The 25,183-nt window shown below is 33.4% G+C and overlaps 1 protein-coding gene across 2 annotated transcripts in view; it reads left to right on the top strand.

Moving 5' to 3' along the window:
- The window catches only part of LOC100806098 (plasmodesmata-located protein 8), a 35,631-nt gene extending 13,398 nt beyond the window's left edge, over positions 1 to 22,233 (top strand). The window contains exons 3-5 of one of the 2 annotated variants that reach the window (XR_005887259.1): positions 19,594 to 20,374; positions 21,197 to 21,313; positions 21,708 to 21,820. Coding sequence is in view for 1 of the 2 variants with exons in the window: in XM_006591192.4 (XP_006591255.1) it covers positions 19,618 to 20,374; positions 21,708 to 21,815; positions 21,913 to 21,917 (870 nt within the window). In the remaining variant the exon portion in view is untranslated. Of the gene's footprint in view, positions 1 to 19,593; positions 20,375 to 21,196; positions 21,314 to 21,707; positions 21,821 to 21,912 lie in introns of those variants that run through there. The other variant, XM_006591192.4, reaches the window with a different exon arrangement.
- The last annotated feature ends 2,950 nt before the right edge of the window (positions 22,234 to 25,183 follow it).

Here is a 25,183-nt window from a genome sequence, read left to right as displayed (position 1 = left end):
AGAGTGATTATGTACTTTCTGTTTTTGTCATTTTTATGTCTTATTATGAGTGTGTGCCAGTTTCTATTGTAATAAAAAAAATGACTATGAGAATAGGAGGAGAAAGATGAATTATGATCGGACTGATTCTTAATCTAATCACAATTTTGTTACTAAAACAAAAAAAACGAAATATAGCAGAGCGATCCATGCGTATGCATGGCTTCAAGGCTAGTTAAATTTAAATTTCCATTAATTGTATCCACGAATATGGTAAAATTATAATTTGAATCTAGCGATTGTAAAATGTTAAATTCTTTTTACATAAATTCTTTATTAAATTTAATACATTAAATATTAAATGTTAGGTGGACTAGGAATCTAGAAGGGGGGTGAATAGATTTCATAACTTTTGAAATTTTCTTGATAAAATCAATTCAAATTCAAATACCCTTTTGATAATCAAGGTTCTCCTCAAAATCTTTTAACACAGGGATAATCTTGCTTGAGAAAAACAATCACTCTTTGTTATAAAAATAGAGTTCTAATGATACATCCAATTACAAAGGCACCCAACACTAGGGTCCTTAGTGAATATAAGCCTAAGAGAATCCTACTCTTAGCCCAAATTAGAAAACCCTATTCTAGCATGCCCTAAGTGATTCATGCATAACCAAAAGACGTGTAAAACCATACACAGAAAAATGTGTAAAGAGAGATACAACCTGATCAATCTTTTCCGCAAAAATCCTTGCTGGATTAAGGAGGTGTTCTTCTTCAACTCAAGAGACACAACTCACTTCTAAGAAAAAGTCTTCATAATTAAATGATTAAGAAGTTGTGAGTCATTATAAAGCTCTTTTCTTCTCTTCTCTTTTCACTAATGACAGCTCGAGATCTTTAGCTCATTTAGAGGGTTATGGGTTATTTTCAAGATATTGAGTATTTTCTTGATGTATATGGAGGAGAAAACAAGCTGGTTATTTATAGAGAAAATAGTTATAACCGCCTCTAATAAATTAAATCTACAAAGTAATCGATTAATTCACTGAAGTAATCGATTAGATTATCTTTTTAATTGATTAAAGTGTTCTTCCCAACATCTGGAAATAACTCAAGAACAATGTAATGGATTAGATACTCAAAGTAATCCATTAAAGTGTTCTTGTTCACTTCTGAACTACTAAACAAAACAGAAGCAATCAATTAAACCACTTGGTAATCGATTAAAATAGAGACTCCTATGTAGAAGCAAAGCTTCCAAGCTTATTTTGATGATACCAAAGACTCAAGTCAAGAATCAAGATTCAAGCAAGTTTCAAGAATCAAAGATTCAAGTGAAGATTCAAGAGAAGACTCAAGATATGCAAGAACCTCAAGAAAAGCATCAAGGTAAGTTAAAAAGAATTTTTCAATGAAAAGATTGAATAGCACAATTTGTCCAAAAGAATTTTTCAAAGAAAAATCTTTTACCAGAGTTTTTACTCTCTGGTAATCGATTACTTATCGATTACCAGTAGCCAACATTCTTTTCAAACTAATTTTTAAATAAGTAATCGATTACCATAAACCAGTAATCGATTACCATTGCTTTGTAACGTTCAAAAACATTTTCAAACTTGTGTAATCGATTACACTACATTTGTAATCGATTACCAGTGTTTTTTAAACGTTGAGTTTCAAATTTCAAGAGTCACAACTTGTGATAAAAATTTCAAACTTGTGTAATCGATTACCAGCATTTCTAAACGTTGATTTTCAAATCTAAACATAAAGAGTCAGAACTGTTGATGTGTAATCGATTACACTATAATGGTAATCGATTACCAGTGACTGGTTTTGAAAAATAAATTGCCAAAAGTCACAATTTTTAAAGTGACTGGTTTTTTTTGAAGAAATAGCCAAGAGACACAACTTTTAAAGTGACTAGTTTTAAAGAGAGTCATGACTTTTAAAGTGACTAGTTTTGAAGAAATTTCCAAGAGTCACAACCTTTAACATGATTTCTTAAAGAGCCATCAAATGGCTATAAATATGTGACCATGGCACGAATTTTAGATTCATTCATTCAATCATTCTCAATTTCTTTCTAAAAGTTTTTGTTCAATACTTGCTTTGTCAAGAAAAGTTCATTGGGCAAAAACCTGTGCTATTCTATTTTCCTCTCCTCCTTTAGCTTTTCAAGAGACCTACTCTTGGTGACTGTTTTCAAGAGAAGGTCTTCTTGGTTGCAATCACTAGACTCAAAAGACTAACCTCTTTTGGGCTCATTGCAAGAAGCAGGATTTGCTTCTTGGTTGATCACTAGACTCAAAAGACTAACCGCTTTTGGGTTCATTGCAAGAAGTGGGTATAACTTCTTGGTTGTTATCATTGGACTTAAAAGACTAACCGCATTTGGGTTCATTGCAAGAAGTGGGTACAACTTCTTGGTTATTATCATTGGACACAAAGGACCAACGTTCCTTGGGGTTCATTGCAAGAAGTGGGCATAACTTCTTGGTTGTAATCACTGAACACAAAGGAGGGTATTCCTTTGCGGTTCATTGCTTGTAAAGGATTTTACAAGGATAGTGGAAATCTCAAGCGAGTTGCTTGGGGACTGGACGTAGGCACGGGTTATGGCCAAACCAGTATAAATTCGGCTTTGCATTCTCTCTTCCCTTATCTCTTTTACTTTCTGTTGTCTTTACTTTTCCGTAAGTTATTTTCCTTCATTTATTATTTCAGTAACTTGTTAACAAAGAAATATTTGAATCTAGGGAATAATTAAGAAAGGGAAAATTTCAATTAGGAATAGTCAACGAAATCATAATCAACCCCTCCCCTTCTTAATATTTCTAAGGCCACTTGTCCAACATCCTAAATAAATCAATCATTGTCTCAAATAATAGAGTAATCAATTATGGAACAACTGTAATCGATTAACCGATACGAGACTCAACTCTTCAAGCTTCAGATAACTTGTTGTAATCGATTTACGATAGATCTGTAATTGATTAAAATAGAGAGTTTTTGCCTATTGAAAAAACTTTTCTAACTTAGATAATTTTTTCACACTAACCATGATAATGAATGATGCAATACAAATATCATATGTACTAAGATGCAACATACAAAATAACAACCAATATAAATGTCACTAAAGGGAGTTAGGCATGTAAAGTCAAAACATCTTCAAGTTTTTCCTTGAGCTTTAAGCTTTGGCATTTATGTTTTTCACCATGTTGCTCATGTTGCTCCCCTATCTCTAACAATCTCCCCCTTTTTAGCTTTGATGATGTCAAACTTAAATATGACATTGAGTGCATTTTAAGGGTCTGAGTCTTAAGATTGGAGACTTAATCCTTAGTCTATCCTGAAAAATTCTTAACACTTAAGAACAGATTAATTCATCATCATCATCATATATCATACTTATATATATTACTGATATTAATGCAATGCTCAATGCTTATGCAATGCAACCAATATGAAAATATGCAATGGTGTATATTCTCCCCCTTTTGGCATTAACAAGGCCAAAAAGTTTGATTATACACAAAATAGAACACATAAGTAGAAGAGAAATAAAACCATATTTCATTAATCATAGAACATTACATAACCATTAATCATAAGAAAAAACTTAACTATCATCTTAAAATAGAGACAGACAGAACATGTCATAGCAAACAAATCAACAAACAGCAGAACCAAGCACAAGAACATGACTACACTTCATCCTCATCCGGGTTGAGAAGGTTACTAAGGGATAGCCTAGTTTCTTTTTTTTCACACCTAGTAGTAATGTTTTCTAAGGAACTATGAGCATTGGCTTGGTGCTCTTGATGGAGGTGAAGAATGACATCCATCTTCTGAATCATAAGAGACTCAAAAGGGTTCCATTGGTGTGCGGGCTCTTATTGAGCTTCTTCTTCTGCTTCTTCTTCCATCTGGTCCATGTTTGCTGCTGATGGTGGCTATTCGGCCATAATCCATTCATGATCAACAAATCTCATCCCAAGCTTCTTGAGATGCCTTTTAGTTATCTCATTAGAGGCTTGGGTGAAATCTACTATCCCATTGGAAACATCGATATTAAAGTAATCAATGAATCTAGAGGCTAAGTCAAGATATGGAAGCTCATAATCCACCAATCGATGGCTCTTTAGCATAATATCTTCAATCATAAGTACCTAATTCATTTGAATACCTGATTTCAGCCCATATACGATCTGTAAGTTGTCGTCAGTTACCTGCACATGATTGCTAGACCTTGGTACGAGAAGCGAGAATGTAGGTATTGAGATACACTAACATCCTATGTTCAACATTTAAACCACTAACTCCTAGGCGGTTCTCAGATTCCTTGTTGGGTCAAGGATCATACCTCTATATGTCTGCATCGTGTTGTAGCCATCCGCAGATTCTTCGAACTTGTGGACTCCACCCATATCCAGTCCGACAAATGCTTTCCAAACTACAACATCAATGATCATCTTTACACCATTGACACTAGAGTACATATTGTCTTCCATGTCAGCGCTGGCACAAGTATAGAAAACATTTACCAACTCCAGGCAGAAAGTTCCTTTCATCTGCACAAATTTTGACAGACCCTGTGCTTTGAGAAAATTGGGAAAATTAGGGTTTGGAAATAGTAACTTTGAGTAGGTGAAGGTGTGACTGAAGTAGAGATTTGGGTTGTCTTTTATAGAGGGAAAGAGACGTTTAGGTTGGCTATGGTAGGTGGAAGGAGTAAATGCTGGAGTAATGGAGGTTTTGATGAGGTGAAGAAGAAATATAACTGATTACATGCAACAAAAACACAAGTAATCGATGAAAATGACATAATAATCGATTAAATTGGTCCTTGTTTTCACTTAAAACCAAAAGCTACTATAAGTAATCAATTAAAGTGCTTGCGTAATCGATTAAATATGCCAGAAAAACTCCCCCTAAGGCCATTGTAATTAATTAAAACGTTAAGTAACCAATTAAAATAGAACGCAATCCACACTAAATTCATACATACAAGCATGTAATCGATTAAACAGACAGGTAATCGATTAAAACATGAAGTTTTAAACACAACACCACAAACATGAAAATTGGCAATCGATTAAAACGCGGGGTAATAAATTAAAACAAAAAGTTTTCAAAACTGAAAACACATACCAAGCAATGGTAATCGATTAAATCATGGTGTAATCGATTAAAATAGAAGGTTTTGAAAAACCTACTAAACAAATATCATACAGTAATCGATTAAAACGAAGAGTAATCGATTAAAACCAAGAGAAATCAAGAAATAAGTAGGAAAAACATGCGATTTTCTGAAGAAAAAAAAACTAATGAGTATGCATATGAATCAATAAACTAAGATACAAACTAAACAAAAACAAATGATATGAGTAGCAATGTGCATCACACACTATGCAAACAAAATGTCATTCTATGCTAGATGCATCTAATATGCCTAGTTCATTTCTAATGAAAAAGAACCTATCTCTAGCAAGTGATTTAGAGAAAATGTCTACTAATTGATGCTCACTATCGATGAACTCAATGCGACAGTCGCCTTTTAACACATGATCTCTAAGAAAATGATGCCTTATTTCTATGTGTTTAGTCCTAGAATGCATGACATAATTTTTTGTTAGATTGATCGCACTTATGTTGTCACATTTTAGAGGAATATGATCAAGGTTTACTCCAAAGCCATTAAGTTGTTGCTTCATCCAGAGACTTTGAGCACAACAACTTCCTGTAGCTATATATTCAACTTCAGTAGTAGAAAGTGCTACACAAGCTTGTTTCTTGCAATTTCAGTACACTAGAGAGCTTTCTAATAGGTGGCATGTCCCACTTATGCTTTTTCTATCTAATTTCCATCTTGTAAAATCAGAATTTGAAAGGCCTCTTAAATTTAAAGAGGTACCTTTAGGATACCACAAACCTACATTGGTTATGCCCTTAAGATACTTAATGATCCTTTTAACGGTAGTTCGGTGAGATTCCTTAGGATTGGACTGGTATCTTGCATATAAGCAAACGCTTAGCATGATATTCAGTCTACTTGTAGTTAGGTAGAGAAGTGATCCAATCATACCTCTATACCTTGAATCATCTACTGATTTACCTTTCTCATCTAAGTCAAGTTAGGTTGAAGTAGCCATTGGAGTAGATGCTTTTTTGAATTTTTCCACACCGAATTTATTAATCGGTTCTATACAATATTTGGTTTGACTGAGGAAGGTTCCATGTTTCATCTGCTTGACTTGGAGTCCTAGAATGAAGTTCAATTCTCTCATCATAGACATCTCAAATTCTTTTTGCATACAACATGAAACTTCCTTGCACAAGGTTTCGTTAGTAGCACCAAATATAATATCATCAACATATATTTGAACAATTAACAATTCATTGTTTACTTTCTTGATAAACAAAGTTTTGTCAACTTGACCTCTGGTGAAAGATTGCTCAGTTAAAAAACTACCTAATCTTTCATACCATGACCTTGGTGCTTGCTTCAAACCATATAGAATCTTTTTCAGTCTCTAGACATGGTTAGGATGCTCATAATCCAAAAAACCTGGTGTTTGGTCTACATACACTATTTCTTCAATGCGACCATTGAGGAAGGCACTTTTTACATCCATCTGAAAAAGTCTGAAATCCATGATATATGCAAATGCAAGCAGCAATCTTATAGCTTCTAACCTTGCAATTGGAACGTAGGTTTCATCATAGTCAATACCTTTTTCTTGGTTGTATCACTTTGCAACCAATCTTTCTTTATTTCTTACTATGATGCCATATTCGTCAAGTTTATTTCGAAACACCCATTTGGTTCTGATTGACTTGTGAAAGGTTGGTTTAGGAACTAAGTCTCATACTTCATTTCTCTTAAACCAATTTAGCTCTTCATGCATTTCCATTAACCAATGTTCATCAGACAAGGCTTCATCAATGTTTCTTGGTTCAATCGGAGAAATAAAAGCCATGTTGTTACATAGAATCCTAAGTATAGAACGTGTAGAGTCACCCTTTGAAATTTCTCCAGTTATGTTATCCAATGAGAGATCTTTCCGAGTCCTCCATTCTCTAGGAACTTCTTTAGGCGTTGTCGTAGAGATTACTTTGTTTTGTTCAAGTTCTTCAGCCTTGATGTCATCTTCAAGAGCAGAATCCTTTTCCTGAAAACTTGCATATTCTTCTATAGAATTTTCTTGAACAATAGAGTTAGTTTCATCACAAACTACATGTACAAATTCTTCAACATTTAGAGTTCTTTTATTGAATACTCTATATGCCTTACTATGCAACGAATAACCAAGAAAGATAGCCTCATCAGTCTTTGCATCAAATTTGCCAAGAGAGTCTTTACCATTGTTTAAAATGAAACACTTGCAACCAAAAACTCTTAGGTGATAAATGTTGAGTTTTGTTCCTTTATATGGTTCATAAGGAGTTTTCTTCAAAATAGGTCTAATAAGTACTCTGTTCAAGGTGTAACAAATAGTATGTACAACATTATCCCAAAAGTACTAGGTAACCTTGTTTCATTTAGAAGGGTTCTTGCACCTTCTTCAAGGGATCTATTTTTCCTCTCTACAACTCCACTTTGTTGAGGTGTTCTTGGGGCAGAAAAATTATGGTGAAATCCATTTTCTTCACAAAATTTTTCAAAAGACTCATTTTGAAATTCACCTCCATGATCACTTCTAAGTGAAACAATGTTGAGACCTTTTTCATTTTGAATCACCTTGGCAAGTTTGCGAAAAGCATCAAAAGCTTCAGTTTTTTTTTTTTTTTTTTTAAAGTTCATGTGAACCTTGAGTAATCATCCGCTATTACTAAGCCATAGTAATTTCCACCTAAACTCATAGTTCTAGAGGGACCAAATAAATCAATGTGAAATAGTTCAAGGGGTTTTGAAGTAAAAACAACGTTTCATTATAAGGAGTTTTTAACTTGCTTCCCTTTTTTACAAGCTTCACACAATTTATTTTTCTCAAACTTGAGTTTTGGAAGACCAATTGCTAAGTCTTTCCTAACTAGATGATTAAGATGATGCATGTTCAATGTTTAGCATATATATATATATATATATATATATATATATATATATATATATATTACTTATTCTCTTGCCAATGTAACTTTACCAAACAACATGATTTCACTTATAAGACAACAATTCTTGTTGAATTCAATTTTGAAGCCTTTGTCACAAAGTTGACTAATGCTTAGGAGGTTCTGCTTTAGTCCATCCACATATAGAACATTATTTATTTGAGTTTTGTGCTGATTTTCAATATTTCCTTCTCCCATTATTTTTTCCTTTATTATTGTCTCCAAAAGTGACATATCCTCCATCTTTTGACGCAAAGTCAGAGAGTTTGGACTTGTCACCCTTCATGTGCCTAGAGCAGCCATTATCCAAGTACCATGGTGAATCCCTTGCTTTTAGGCACACCTACAAGATAAAATCAATTAGAGAGAGGTGGTACCCAATTTAAGTTGGGTCCAATGGGGTTAATCTTCATAAATAAATCTTTTGGAATCCAGATACATTTTCCTCTTGGAACATCAAATCTTCTAACATAGCATTTCTATGATGTATGACCTCTTTTCATGCAATAACGACATGTCTTTGCATTTATCTTAGAATACGCTATGTTCCCATTTCTGGAGACCTTGTTTGGGTTCACCCCTTTTGAGGATACAAACTTAGTTTTCTTTGAATAGGTGGTTTGCTTATTATACCCTAAGCTACTCTTATCAGTAGTATGCTTTTGCAAACTGAGCGTGTGATTAAGATCACTTTTTTCCTTTGTTTAATTTTCCAAATAGATCTTTTAAGATAGGAAAACTCAGTTTGTAACTTCATACGTTCTGCATAGTGATTCTTTTTGAAACTTTCAAACTTGGTTTGCAAAGACTTGTAATCATCCATGTTAAAAGAAGTAGAGGTATAATCATAACCATTGATTTTACATCTTGAAATAATTTTTTTCATTTTCTTGTTTCAATTTATCCAACTCACCTTGTGTTGAAGCCAATTTAGTGATATGCAATTTCAGTTCGCTTTTCAGATTTTTGTTTAAAACAACAAGCCTTTGAGCTTCTTCATGCATTTCATTAAATGCTTCAAAATTTCTTCAAAATCAAGATTTACCTCAATTTCTTCATTGGTTGATGGATCATTCATAGACTTCGCCATTAAGCATACATTTGCAATTTCTTCATCACTAGAAGAGTCGGAGGTTGTTGATGCAATATCTTTCCAAGCTATGTAGGATTTTTTCTATTTTCTGTTGGATCGAGTGGCCTCAGAATAATTAAGAAGGGGGGGTTGAATTAATTATTCCTAAACCTTTACCAATTAAAAATTACTCTTTTAAGGCTTTTACTTATGTTGTTAAGAGAATATGGAGTAGAAGAGAAACTTAACAGAAAGTAAAAGCGAAAATTAAATGCACAACGGAAAGTAAAATAGTAAGGAAGAAGGAAACAAACACACAAGAGTTTTTATACTGGTTCGGCAATAACCCGTGCCTACCTCCAGTCCCCAAGCAACCTGCGGTCCTTGAGATTTCTTTCAACCTTGTAAAAACCCTTTTACAAGCAAAGATCCACAAGGGATGTACCCTCCCTTGTTCTCTTTAAAATCCTAGTGGATGTACCCTCCACTAGAACTGATCCACAAGAGATGTACCCTCTCTTGTTCTCAGTCAAACCCAAGTAGATGTACCCTCTACTTGTACCACAAAGGAAGTACCCTCCAATGTGTTGAGGCAAAGATCTCAGGCTGTTAAACCTTTGATACTTTGTGAATGGGGATACAAAAGAATTCTCAAGCGGTTAGTCCTTTGAACACTTTTGTATTAGGGAAAGGGAAGAATCAAAAGAATTCTTAGACTGTGTCATTTTGAATTCTTTGACAAGGGAGAAGGGAGACACAAAAGAATTCAGGCAGTTAGTCCTTTGTTCTTTTGGAAAAAGGGAGAAGAGAGACACAAAAAGAATTCAGGCGGTTAGTCCTTGGCGAATTCTTTTTGGCAAAGAGAGAAGAGAATGAAAAGATGAATAGCACAAGTTTTCAAGGTTTAGAAAACCAGAAAACTTCATAAAGCTTTTGGTACAAAGAAGAAGAAGAAGTTCAAAGAGATTCAAGGCTTGTAAAGGATTGTATATGATTGATTGGAAAAGTATTCAAGATTGTTGTTAGAAAGATTGATGAAAATGCAAAACAAAGCCTTGCTTTTATAGACTCTTCATGTCTGGTCAAGAAGGCCATTCATAGGAGTGATAACTTTTAGAAAAACTTAAAACCCATTTGAAAAAGTCAAAACCTTTTTGAAGAGTTACATCTTTAGATTTTTCAGAAACAAACACTGGTAATTGATTACCAAATTAGAGTAATCGATTACTCAAGGCTTTTAAGTGAAAGGATGTGACTCTTCACATTTGAATTTGAATTTCAACGTTCAAGGACACTGGTAATCGATTACCAAAACATTGTAATCGATTACAGCCTTTTGAAAATATTTGGAACGTTGTAAATTCAGTTTGAAAACTTTTTCAAACTCATTTTGCTACTGGTAATCGATTACAACAATATGGTAATCGATTACCAGAGAGTAAAAACTCTTTGGTAAAGGTTTTGTCAAAGACTCATGTGCTATTCAAAGTTTTGAAAAAAACTTTTTAATACTTATCTTGATTGAGTCTTTTCTTCATTCTTGAATCTTGAGTCTTGAATCTTGATCTTGATTCTTGAGATCTTGAATCTTGATTCTTGATTCTAGGCTTTCTTCTTGAGTCTTGAATTCTTCTTGATTCTTGAACTCTTGACTTGTTCTTGATTCACTTGAGATGTTCTTTGATTCACTTGAATTGTTCTTTGATTCACTTGAGTTGTTCTTTGATCTTTTGAGCTTTTTGTTCATCACCTTTGTCATCATCATTGTTATCATCAAAACACCTTTGAATTACTTTTGATTCATCATGAAGCTTTGCTTCCACAATCTCCCCCTTTTTGATGATGACAACTTCTGAAATCAAGAAACACACACACACTTTTTCCTAGTCGATCACTCTTATAAATGCTCCCCCTTTGTTTTTGAATTTATGCTTATCTTAAAATTAAATTGATTACTCATGTGAGTTCTTGATTTATCCCTATTTTTCTCCCCCTTTGGCATCAACAAAATGCCAAAGTGCGTATCAAACTTAAAGTATGCAAATATATCTTAAACATTCATACAACATTCATAAAAAATATTAACCACATCATGAAGTAAAAACCATGAAGCAACAATCATAAACAGATCAACTTATAAAATCCACATAGTCAAATAACATACTTGTTCAACCAAACCATGCAAATAAGGAAATAATAAATTGTTCAAATACCATAGTAATATAGCCAAATACAAGGCTGAAAATCAAAGTAGTAATAATATTAAAATATAATTCTAAGATGATGGAGGCGGCGGTGGTGGAAGATCGAAGCTTGACCGGATGTAAGATACATCTTCTTCAACCTTTGTCATCCTTGACTCCATTTCATTGAAGCGCATATCCACTTGCAATTCTAAATTATCAAACTTCTCACCAACAAAGGCTTGAAGACCATCAAACCTTTCCAAAATCTTCAAAAGAAGAGATGAATCTTCTCCCTCATGTCCTTCTTCACCAATATTTCTAGCACCCTTCTTTACCCATGAGCCATCATGCTCCTTAATATAACCAAAGGATGCTATGACTGAAGCGCTTATAAGGAATGATCTCTTGATTGGAACATAAGGTTCAGAATCAAGAGGGATGTTGAAATGTTGAAGGAAGAGGGTAACAAGGTGAGGATAAGGAAATGGGGCATTCAATCGCAATGCGTTATGCATGCGATATCTAACAAGATGTGCCCAATCAATTTGTAAACCTTTATGAAAGGCCCACATGACAATGAGATCTTCTTCAGAAACCTGGGCAAGGTTTGAAGATCTAGGAAGCAAAATGCAAACTATAAGGTAATGAAAGATGCGGCTTTCAAAAGCCAATGAACCGGCAAGAAGTCTTCCGGTCATATCCGCTTGGTTGGTGCAAACCAACCGGTGGGCATCATGCACAGAGAAATCGAATTTCAATTCATCAATCAGTGCACCCTCAAAAGGCACACCTTCACTAGGCAATTTGGTTAAATCATAAAATAGGGATTGGTCAATGACCATCTTGATCCCATAAACTTTAGAGTTTAGAGTACCTTCATGGATTTCTAAATTAGAATAAAAGGCTTTGACTAATTCAGAATAGACAGGTAATTTTAGAGACATAAATGGAATAAGATTGGAGTTTTCAAATGCTTGGAAGCATTCAAAATTCTCATTAGAGAAGAACTCCATATCTATGAATTTTGGGTCTACAATGGAATGAGAGGAAAAGAGGTTTGTGTACTGTGTACGCTGTTCCTCTGATAAAAATAATGATTCAGAGGGAATGGAGGGAGGAATTGGGGCTTCCTGTGACCCAGAATGTCGCAGACTCCGACTCGAGGTTCCTTTCCGCTTTTTCGATGGTTCTACCATTTGAGGAGTGTTTTTGGGATTTCAATCGGTTCAAATGAAAGATATTGAAAAAAGATGAAGTTTGGGCTTTGCGGGGAGTGATTTGGGCAAGAATTGAGTGAGATATGGCTGGAAGAAAAATTGGGGGCAAGGGTTTTCGAGAGAGAGAAAGGTTGCAGATTTCAGAATTTGAAATTTGAATATATAGATGCAGGGACGCGTCGTAATCGATTACACAAATATGGTAATTGATTACCAGAGAGAAACTTTGCCAGAAATAACTGCTTGTAATCGATTACACTATTATGGTAATCGATTACCAGTGGTTATTTTAGCCAGAAAACAAAAACAACAAGCTTTCTAGGGGAGAAGAGGTTTTGAGTTTCTATCAAAGTATTTTTCTATGAAAACTAATTTGAAAACACTTTACGAGTAACTTTTTTAATCATGTAATTTACATATTATGTCATGCAAAAAAAAATATTTAAAAAACATGAAGATAATCAATTTTATCAAAAACAATCAAAACACAAGCAAGAAGAATATTGATTTTACTTAACTATATGAATGAATATATCATGCAAATAGGATAAAATCAATCAAGCAAATATACTCATGATTTCAAACAATCAAAAGACAAACAAATAAAGAATTGTTAGTCATCATAGTCAAATTGTTTGAATAAAAATTTCAACTTTAAGAGAAATTTTAATAAGATAATGGTTTTGATATTACCTTTTTCAGAATTGAAGTGTCTAGATCTTCAAAGATGAGGATCATGCTTTTTCTCCTTGTTTTTTATCCTTGAGAGACGTTCTCGTCACTTTCACAATCTTTAGTTAGAAGATTAATCTCCTTTTATGAACCATCAGATGAATCATTATCATCCCATGCAATGTATGCTTTCTTAGTTCTTCTTTCGTCAAATCTTTTCTTTTCACTTTTCTCCGACCATTCTTCATTTGATGGACAGTTGGCCTTGATGTGACCAATTTGGTTGCATTTGTAACACCTAAGGACTTGAGAATCCTCTTGTGATTTTCTTCCATTATTGAAATTCTGACGTCTATCAATTCATCTTTTCTTGATGTATTTCTGAAATTTCTTAACAAAAAAGGAAAAATCTTCATCATCTGAATCTTCTTTTTCGTTTTCTTCTTGTATTGAAGATGAGGCTTTAAGGGCTATGCTTCTCTTCTTTTTGTCATTTTCTTCATTTTGATTGAGGCGTTGAAGTTCCATCTCGTGTTCCTGCAATTTACCAAATAAAGTGGCAAGAGACATGGAAGAGAGATCTTTGCTTTCAGAAATAGCAGCTACCTTGGGCTGCCATTCCCTACTTAAACATCTTAAGACTTTATTAATTAAATCCTCATTAGGAAAAACTTTTCCTAATAATGCAAGATGGTTTACAATATGTGTAAACCTTTTTTTGTAAACTCTGAATGTTTTCATTTGGATTCATCCTAAATAACTCATATTCATGGGTAAGGGTATTTATTCTAGACCTTTTTACATCTGTGGTTCCTTCATGGGTTAACTGGAGAGTATCCCACATATCCTTGGCATTAGTACAATTTGACACTCTAAAGTACTCATCCATCCCTAGGGCTGAAGTGATGATATTTTTGGCTTTGAGATCGTACTGGATTTTTCTCCTATCTTCTTCTGTCCACTGATCTCTAGGTTTTTGTGTTGAAGTACTTGTGCTTACATCTACTATAGTGGGTATATGTGGTCCTAATTCTATTGCTTCCCATATATTTAGATTTATGACTTCAATGAATATTTGCATGCGGGTTTTCCAATAATGGTAACCCTCACCATTGAAAATGGGTGGTCTGTGAATATAATTTCCTTCAGGAAACAAGGGATTTGAGGAGGCCATCCTACAAGAAACCTGCTCTGATACCACTTGTTGGATCGAGTGGCCTCAGAATAATTAAGAAGGGGGTGTTGAATTAATTATTCCTAAATCTTTACCAATTAAAAATTACTCTTTTAAGGCTTTTACTTATGTTGTTAAGAGAATATGGAGTAGAAGAGAAACTTAACAGAAAGTAAAAGCGAAAATTAAATGCACAACGGAAAGTAAAATAGTAGGGAAGAAGGAAACAAACACACAAGAGTTTTTATACTGGTTCGGTAACAACCCGTGCCTACCTCCAGTCCCTAAGCGACCTGCGGTCCTTGAGATTTCTTTCAACCTTGTAAAAATCCTTTTACAAGCAAAGATCCACAATGGATGTACCCTCCCTTGTTCTCTTTGAAACCCTAGTGGATGTACCCTCCACTAGAACTGATCCACAAGAGATGTACCCTCTCTTGTTCTCAGTCAAACCCAAGTAGATGTACCCTCTACTTGTACCACAAAAGATGTACCCTCCAATGTGTTGAGGCAAAGATCTCAGGCTGTTAAACCTTTGATACTTTGTGAATAATTCTCAGGCGGTTAGTCCTTTGAACACTTTTGTATTAGGGAAAGGGAAGAATCAAAAGAATTCTCAGACTATGTCGTTTTGAATTCTTTGACAAGGGAGAAGGGAGACACAAAAGAATTCAGGCGGTTAGTCCTTGGCGAATTCTTTTTTGCAAAGGGAGAAGAGAATGAAAAGATGAATAGCACAAGTTTTCAAGGTTTAGAAAACCAGAAAACTTCAGAAAACTTTTGGTACAAAGAAGAAGAAGAAGTTCAAAGAGATTCAAAGAGATTCAAGGCTTGTAAAGGATTGTATATGATTGATTGGAAAAGTATTCAAGATTGTTGTTAGAAAGATTGATGAAAATGCAAAACAAAGCCTTGCTTTTATAGACTCTTCATGTCTGGTCAAGAAGGTCATTCAGAAGAGTTATAACTTTTAGAAAAACTTAAAACCCATTTGAAAAAGTCAAAACCTTTTTGAAGAGTTACATCTTTAGATTTTTCAGAAACAAACACTGGTAATCGATTACCAAATTAGTGTAATCGATTACACAAGGCTTTTAAGTGAAAGGATGTGACTCTTCACATTTGAATTTGAATTTCAACGTTCAAGGACACTGGTAATCGATTACCAAAACATTGTAATCGATTACAGCCTTTTGAAAATATTTGGAACGTTGTAAATTCAGTTTGAAAACTTTTTCAAACTCATTTTGCTATTGGTAATCGATTACAACAATATGGTAATCGATTACCAGAGAGTAAAAACTCTTTGGTAAAGGTTTTGTCAAAGACTCATGTGCTATTCAAAGTTTTGAAAAAAACTTTTTGATACTTATCTTGATTGAGTCTTTTCTTCATTCTTGAATCTTGAGTCTTGAATCTTGATCTTGATTCTCGAGATCTTGAATCTTGATTCTTGATTCTAGGCTTTCTTCTTGAGTCTTGAATCTTGTTCTTGATTCACTTGAGATGTTCTTTGATTCACTTGAATTGTTCTTTGATTCACTTGAGTTGTTCTTTGATCTTTTGAGCTTTTTGTTCATCACCTTTGTCATCATCATTGTTATCATCAAAACACCTTTGAATCACTTTTGATTCATCATGAAGCTTTGCTTCCACATTTTTTGGTCTTCTTTCTTTTCTTTTCACCATATTTTCTAAGGAAATTTTCCATCTTCGGAGGTTGTTGACTTGAAGAATTTTCTGTCTTTGGACTTCCTGAGAAATTTTCCAAATTTTCTTACCATCAAATTGAAATTCTCTACATCTTCCTCACTGCTAGAATTATCTTTGTATTCTTCCTTTGAGGAGTTGACTTTCAGTGTTATTCCTTTCCTTTCCTTTTCTGTTTCTTCTACATAAGATTATGGAGTCAGTTCATGTTCATAGGCAAGTAATTTACCGAAGAGAGCTTCCATCATCATTGTAGCTAGATTCTTGGATTCCTTGATTGTTGTAATCTTTGGTTCCCAAGTTCTTGTAAGACAATTTAGAATCTTGATGTTCAACTTTTTATCTTAAAACATTTTTCCTAGATCAAGGAGACTGCTCATAATATGAGTGAATCTTGTTTGAAGTTCTAAAATGGTTTCCCCATTCTTCATTTGGAACGCTTCATATTAGGATACAAGAGTGTGTTTTCTTGCTCTTCTCACATCCACTGTGCCTTCATGAGTGACTTCAAGCATATTTCAAATTTCCTTTACACTTTTTCACCTTGTAGTACGAAAGAATTCATTAGAAGACAAACCAAAAGTTAAAATGTTTTTTTTTCTTTTTTATCATCTTGCACTTTTCTTTTCTCATCATCTCTCATTTCATCCCATTCTTTAGGTATTAATTTACCATCCAGTTCTTTATTAGGTATGAAATGACCTTTAATGATGGAATTCCATGTACCGGGATCAATTGATTGAATAAAGATTTCCATTCTCTTTTGCCAAAAAGAAAAATGTTCACCCTCTAACAAAGGATGTCGATTAAAAAATGCACCATCTTTGAAAGTGATTTTTTTTTTGCCCATCTTTTAAAAAAAACTGTGATCTTAAGTAACTTTCAAGACTTAGCTCTGATACCAATTGAAAAAAGATTATGGAACTCAATAAACCAAGAGGAGAGGGGGGTGGATTGGTTTTCAAAACAAAATGTACCTTTTAAAAAATAGAGTTACAAAAAACTTTTGTATGGATCATATCACAAACACATATATGAATAAAACATAATCAATACTTAATCAATCCTTCCTTAAAAAAGATCCTTCATTAACATCCTTATCACAAACACATAAATTCAATTAATTTCACTTTTGGTTCCCTAGGTATAACAATTGTCCAATTTTAGTTCTCCTTGTTTCAATTGTGCCAATTGGGTCTCCCACATATAAAAAAGATGTTCAATTTTAGTCTCGTAGGTTCCAATTGCGCCAAATGAATTTCTCAGGTATCACAGATGTGTGGTTTTAATCTTCCAAGTATATGTGTGTGTGTGTGTGTGTGTCTATTAACAATGTTGGCCTATTAAACAAAGGAACTAAAATCTCACAATTATGATACTTGGGGATCCAATTGGGACAATTGAAATCAATGTTACTAAAATCGTACATCTAAGATATCTGGAAAATCCAATTGGCACAATTGAAACTTGAAGAATTAAAACTGTCGAATTGCAATACCTAGGAACCAAAAGTGTAATTAAATAAAAATCTCAAAAACTAGAATACAATTAATACCTACCCATAAAAATTTGGTACTGTAATAAGAGCATCATATTGACCATAGTTCAAATCATAAAGAAATTAATTATTCAGAGAGATTCTTAGGTAATGTTTGACAAAATTAGTTGCAAGTTGAAAAGCTAACTGTTAGCTAAAAGTTGGAAGCTAAGCTAAAAAAATAGCATATTAAATTATAAATGTTCAGTAGAACTATCTGTTGAAGTAGTTGAAAAATATAAAATAACATAAATGAACATATTTAAATAATAATTTTATATAAATTTTAATTTTATTTTATGGATAAAATATAATTTTATTTTCAATTAGTTTTGAATCTTTGTAATTTTTTATTTATAGATAAATTATTTTCATTACAACTTTAGTTTCAATTATTATATATTTTTTCATATTATATATTCTACTATTAATCTCATTGTATGTCTTAAAATATTTTTAATTAAGTTTAAAATTAGGTAAAAAAATACACTTAAGTAAACATTATACTTTTACTGTGTTAATTATCATAATATTTAAAAATAATCTAGAAATAATATAAAATTAAAATAAAATTAATTTTAAATTTATCATTGTCAATTTCGTGAAATATAATGTTAAAATAATAAATTAAATGTTATAAATAGTATAATGATTAAAATAAAATAGTGTAATATAAAAATGTGTAGGATGATTGAATGAAAAAAACAAACAAATAATAAATTTGTTTTATTTAAAAAAGATAATAATTAAATTAATGATTATAAACAATAATTACTTCAAGTAGAGTATTATAAAAAAAGATACTAAGGATAAAAAAGAATAAAATATAAAAAATTAGAAACTAACATTTAATAAAATGTTACTTTAAGTAGAGTTTCAAAAAACATTAGAAACTATTAAAAAAAGGTTTGTGTACCGAATAGTCAATTTTTTTTTAATTACTAAAAAAATTAGAAACTACCTTAAATGACTTAACATAACTTTAATCTTGAAAACATGAAAATAGTTACTTTGTATGTAACCAACAATACAAATGATCACAAGCGATTTTATAAAAAAAAAATCGTAGCTTGTTAGACAAACTTCCCTTCCATAACTTATTTAAGTAAACTGATGAAATTAAACAGAGTGGGGTCTGATATTATTTTCATAAATTTACAAGAGAAGATCTGTAAGTGTCGATTTCAATTTTAGGTCGAGTTACTGCCTTTTGATGCCTTACTGTATCAAACACGAGATCTAGCTACTTGTGGTAATGAACACATGACCACAAGTAGCATGAGTTTTAATGGAGATTCAGCAGTTTGTGAAGAATGTAAATATAATACTTCATATTCTTTAGTCTCTCATTTGAAACATCATAGCAAAATGTTCTCTCGTTACAATTCGTTATTTTGCCGTTTAAGTAGGGGCGAGTTACAGAAAAAGGATCCAGGATGCATGTGATTATGTACTTTTGTGAATAGTAAAAGTAAATTTAGCTAAGTTTTTATGGAATTTGGTCTCCATGGGGAAATGAAATTAATGTTATATTCAATTGCTTTTAGAGGTGTACGTACCACTCAAAAGCAGCATGCGTAAGTATTCAACCATAACATTTGAAAGTTTGACAACTTCATCTGATTGCGATAATAATGGAGATCAGCCTTCAAATTATTGTAATTTTTGGGGATGTTTGGATCATGTGAAGACATGGAACAAATAGGAATCTCTATATATAGTTTTGTGTGTTCATGGACATATTGATTTTAATCTTTATGACCAAAAGTTGATGCTCTATGCATGACCAAACAAAAGCCCTTTTTTACTAAAGAAAAAGGCTCCATTCAACAGGCCCAAAAAACGAACCACTATCTCACTCTTTAATTGTCATAACCAAGGCACAAAAACAAAACTTAAGGAAGGTTCATACTTCATATTCGCAGAAAACCAGCAAAAAGAAAAAAGAAATGTTGAGAAGTCTTCAACTGGAGTCTGGTTACAGAATCATCTTAGCTTTGAGACTCTCTTCCCTGCTAATTTTCTTTTCTTCGGTTCTGAGTGCTCGTGGCTACCCTTCAAGAGCTCATATCTTCATATATGCAGTCTGTTCTCAAGAAAAATACCAACCAAACTCACCCTTTGAAGGCAACCTTAACAGCTTTCTGTCTTCAGTTGTCAGTTCATCCTCTGATATAACTTACAATAGTTTTGCTGTTGGAAATGGAAGCCTAACACCGCAAGAAGGAAGTGTATACGGCTTATATCAGTGCAGAGGCGATTTGCATCCAATTGATTGCTCAAAGTGTGTAGGAAGACTTGTTAACCAAATAGGGTTGGTTTGTCCCTATGCCCTTGGGGCTTCTTTGCAACTTGAAGGCTGCCTTGTAAGATATGAGCATGCTGGTGATTTCCTGGGCAAACTGGACACCAGTCTCAGATATAAGAAATGTAGTAAAGCCGCGACTAGCGACGTCGAGTTCTTCCATCGCAGAGACGATGTTCTTGCTGATTTGCAAACAGCTAATGGATTTAGAGTCAGTAGTTCAGGCATAGTTGAAGGATTTGCACAATGCTTGGGGGATTTAAGTGTATCAGATTGCTCCTCTTGTATAGCAGATGCAGTTGGAAAGCTGAAAAGCTTATGTGGATCAGCAGCAGCAGCTGATTTGTTCTTGGGACAATGTTATGCTCGATACTGGGCCTCTGGTTATTATCATGAATCAGGTTCATTTCATTTTCATTCTTCTTTCTTTCACGTTAATTTAGTCTTTAAACTTTTTTGGTTAAGATTTTTAGTTCTTAAACTTTTCAAAAATTTGGTTTTTAATCTTTCAAATCTTATTAAACAAATAAAAATAATGAGTTCAAATTTTTTTATAGGAACTACAAATTAAAATTTTTAAATGTTGAGAGACCTTGACTAGTCAAACAAAAACTTAGGAACTAAAAATCTTAATGAAAAAAATTGACTGACATTAATCAATCAAAAGTTTGTGGACTAAAAATTAAAATTTAAAAAAATTTAGAGACTAAAAACTTAATCCTTACTATTTTTGCTAATATTTAGTAAAACTAGAAGCATTTTTTTTATGCAAAGGCAACTTATTCCACCCCGGATGTGTTTTCTACTTCAAAGTGTTGCCGCTAATTAATTTATTGCTAATCCTAGCTTAAAATATTTTCGAAGATAGCACAGGCAAAAAAGTTAATTATAACTAAATCAATCCAATTCTTAGGAGATAGGAGCATTAAAAGATGAAATTGTTTTGAATACGATTTGAATTACTAGGGGGGAGGAGCATGAACAGTTATGCCATAAATGACCCCTTCGTAGAAAAGCGATCAGAAAATGAAGAGGAAGCAGAGGTATTAACAAATTGTGAAATGCAATGGTCAATAATATTTTATGGGGGAAAGCATTGAGAACATATGCTTTTATACTTTATTTAGGAAAATGCCCTCTTTGTGCCATTCCTCTTTATCCCTTTGTTTGAATACCTTTTACTTAGTATCACATTCTATATTCTTTTCCTATCAATTCGCTAGTGAACCTCAGCATCCCACTGGTTTCATTCAAGTACTGACTTGATTTGGCATAAAGCTGCAATTGAAAGAAGATAGCATGGAATCTGAGAAACATGTTTTAACCTCCAACAACTAAAGGTTATATATTCTTCCATAAATTCCTACACTGATAATTTGCTTCCATTATATGCTTAAAAAATTAATCAAAGCTTGCCGTAAATTTCAATATTAATGTGAAAACTGTAATTTTTTTTATTATCAAACATTAACATGAGTATATATATGAGATTATAGCGAAGTCTAAGATTCCCTTTCCTTCCCTTTTTGTTTTTGATTTGTTAACTCAAATAAATACTATGAATTAAGTGAAAAAATATAACCATCTTAAATTCTGTCTTCTCTCTTAGTTTGGAAGTATATTTTTGTGCAATAAAATGTATTTAATTAAGGAGCGTCTCTTGTTAGATCTCGGGCAAAATAGTAATAGTTCTCAACTTCGCATAGCTTTACTTCAACTTGGCGTTTTGTGCAGATTCCTCCAACAATGATCAAGTGGGGAAATCGGTTGCCATTATTGTGGGAGTGTTTGCAGGTCTTGCCGTTCTAGTTGTAATCCTCTCAATTTGCAAAACAGCAGCGGGTAAATATTTTCCTAATATTGTGATCCCTATGTATTATGAAATGAATATCATTGAGGAGATGATGGTGCTCATGATCATTTATTTCATTACATGCAGGTTAAGAGAGAGGTGCTAAAAGGGGTAATCATTACGAAAGGTCCTCAAATGTTTGTTTAAATTTATTGAAAACCTTGCTTCCACATTTTGATCAATTTAATACGTTATGTTTTTCCACCAAAGAAAATGGATGTAATCTTTTAGTTTATAAAGAACTAAAAGTAGAACTCTGTTATCCATCAACTTAGAAAGTGCAGCCGATTGTCTTTGCCTTGGTGATGTCCAACAAAACCCATCATTCTTTTCCATATTTTAAAATCATTTGTAGATTATTCTGTTGATTACTTCTTCCTAAATTACTTTGCCTTTTTATTGTGTTGACTTGTTTCTTAGTGCCCTTTTCGAAGGACAATTCTAGACTATTCAGAGTTCCAAGTTGTACACAGAGTTCTCTTGGGAGGTTCTTTTATTTTAAATGATAATTATACCGAATCCCATAGTCATATGACACAATCACACGTTGAGATTTAGGAAACGTGACGCTCATAAAACTTATCAGATAACCTCTCACAATAATTCTAAACAAATAAAAGTATTTTTTTAGTTTGTGGGACTTAAAATAATAATATTCAGAGATATGAATTCTTTTTATTCGAACTAGTAATTTTTTGAACCCCAAGTTGTGAAAAATCAACTTATTCAAATTTTGTAATAATCTTTACGAAGACAAGTACTGAAATGTAGTTCCCAGTAACAAATTCAAAGAAACATAACAATTATGTATTTCGTAAAGAAAATGAAGATTTATATGCAAAACATGTAATTTTCGATGAGGGGTGTTCAATTACGCATTTTCGAAAATGATTTTAGAACAATAATAGATTAAAGAAAATGTTATCAAAAGAAGATTGTGTTATGAGAAGATGAATAATTTAAATGAAAAAATAAAGGGAAATATATAGAAGAAGGGGTCATAGGCAAAACAACACTTGTTTGAAAGTAGAATCACGTATGAGAAAAGATATTGCATTAATATGAAAGTTAGGTAACAACATACACTTTTTTCACGAAACCTGTATCCATTTTGATGTGCGGCATGTTGGTGTTACAAAGATGTCATGTAAGTGTTTCTAACCAAATGAAATGACTACAGAAATAATAATAATGATAACTTAGTGTCATATCCTAATTTCGTCCGGGGACTATCGTTCGTTGATTTTTTGATTCTTGCTAGTCGACTTACGGTGTTGAATGTCAGTTCTAGTGCAAAGCAAGCAACCATTCAATGTTTCGATTAGGAAGGCAAAAGAGTCTTTTCCTTGGTTTTCCTGAACCCTAGCTTGCCTAGGCTAGCCTCTGCCTCGCCTGGGCCACCAAATGACTTCAAGGTTAAGAAACCAGCTTGCCTGGGTGAGCTCATGACTTCAGGACTAAGCCTTAGCTCCCCTGGGCGAGTTGCAATTGCCCTAAGTGCCATTTTCCTATAAATAGGCATGCTAGGGGGGCTGAGAAGGGGTCCAAAGGTTCAAAAGTGGAGGGAATTGAGATAACTAAGAAAGAAGAAGAAGAAAGAAGAGGAAACAAAGCTGAGGCGCTACCGAATCACGACCGCAATCATTCCCTACGTCGTTTTCATGTTCTATGTTCTTCGTGCCACCGTCAGTTAGTTTTATTTTTGAGGATTGAATGTGATCTATGTACCTTTAGGGGTTCCCCTTGTTATTATGTGCACATTCATCTTCTCCATCTATCATCGGCGATCTCGTTTTTCTTTGTAAAGTTCAATTTTAACCGATCACTAGTGTTGTAAAGTTGTCTTTAAAGAGATTGAAAGTTAATAAACAAAACCAAGATAAAACCAACTCATAACTAAACTTTATTTCATCAAGTATCACTTGAGATTGTTTCAAGGTCCAACACCTTAACGATTCTCTCCGCTTTTCAAAATTTAAAACATTGTTTCAAGGTCCAACGCTTTAAACAACTCTTTGTTCGCAATTAAAATAAATCTTTCAAAAAACATAAAATCAATTTAACACACAAACATTCATACTTAAAGAATTACGTAGGTCTGAATTCCTTATCGCACCTGAGGATACGTAGGAGCAAGGGCAACATCCTTGTCGACAAAAAAAAAATAAAAAAATATAAAAAGGGAAAAGTAAATAATTTTGAAGTCACGTTGCGCACACTCGATTAAAGGCTGCCGTCCCTTGTGACAGGCGCGTGGGGTGCTAATACCTTCCCCATGCGTAAACAACTCTCGAACCCTTATTTTCAAAATTCGCAGACCTCTTTTTGGTTTTTCTAATGTTTTCCTCGAATAAACGTTGGTGGCGACTCCCATGCATTTTTTTAAAAAAGACGCAGTTTTTCTTTTTGCCTCGCCCTCCCGTCGAAGGGTAGGTTGCGACACTTAGCAACAAAGTAATTAAATTATTAAAGTTATAATAGATTAGGATTAGAGGAAAGGTGAGAAAATGAGGAAAAAAACTTATTTTTAGTAGAAATTATAGAAAGTCAACATGGTCGACCGTAGACCACTAGGGTCAATGGGAAGAGGTTGACTTTGGTCAACTCATTAATGACATATTGGTAAATATGACCAAACCTCATTTAAAAGAGAGTTTAATTAATAAAAAAAACTTAGTTAGAGTTAGAATTAATAGTTAAAAGTGAGTTAAGGCTAGGATTAAGTGTCAAGAAGCTTAATTGGGGGTTTAAGGTTTTGTTAAGGCACCCAATCTAATTGGGCCTTAATCCAAGTGGTATTAAGACCACTAGAGTGCCTAAGGGTGTGTGCCATTTTGGAGAACAAAGGGTTCAGGAAAAGCTCATTCTCTCTCTTGCTCTTGGAGGCTAGGTTGTGTGGATTGAAGGGATTTTTGTGATGCTTTGAAGTAATTTCTCGAGGGGAACTCTATAATTTCAGTTGTTCTTTCATTTTATATGTTAAAATTCTAATTTTCTTATCCCAAACATGTGTCATGTGTTTTGTTAAGAATATGGAGGATGAAACTTGAGGGTTATGATCCAACCCCTAAATGGTAATTAAAAGATGAGTTTGATTAAGAGGAATTATGTTAAAGGAAAACGGTAGTCTTATTTTGTTATAGGTAAATACCCTTACTTAATTAGAAGCGATTGAATAAAGGACGAGGGAGACATAACAACTTAGCTTGGAGTGTTATGCGAACAATCTTACAACACCATGGAGTGTGGGCGTTATGAATAGAAGTAGAATTCAAACTTCAGACAAGCAAAGAAATTACAAAAGACCCAAAGTGGAAGCAATATGAAAGTCATTTTGAATATGTGTGAATGTAGATGC

The sequence above is a fragment of the Glycine max genome, chromosome 11 (assembly GCF_000004515.6).
Source record: "Glycine max cultivar Williams 82 chromosome 11, Glycine_max_v4.0, whole genome shotgun sequence".
Lineage (NCBI taxonomy): Eukaryota > Viridiplantae > Streptophyta > Magnoliopsida > Fabales > Fabaceae > Glycine > Glycine max.
Note: the sequence above shows the minus strand (reverse complement) of the source record. Positions and strands in the feature narration are given on the sequence as shown.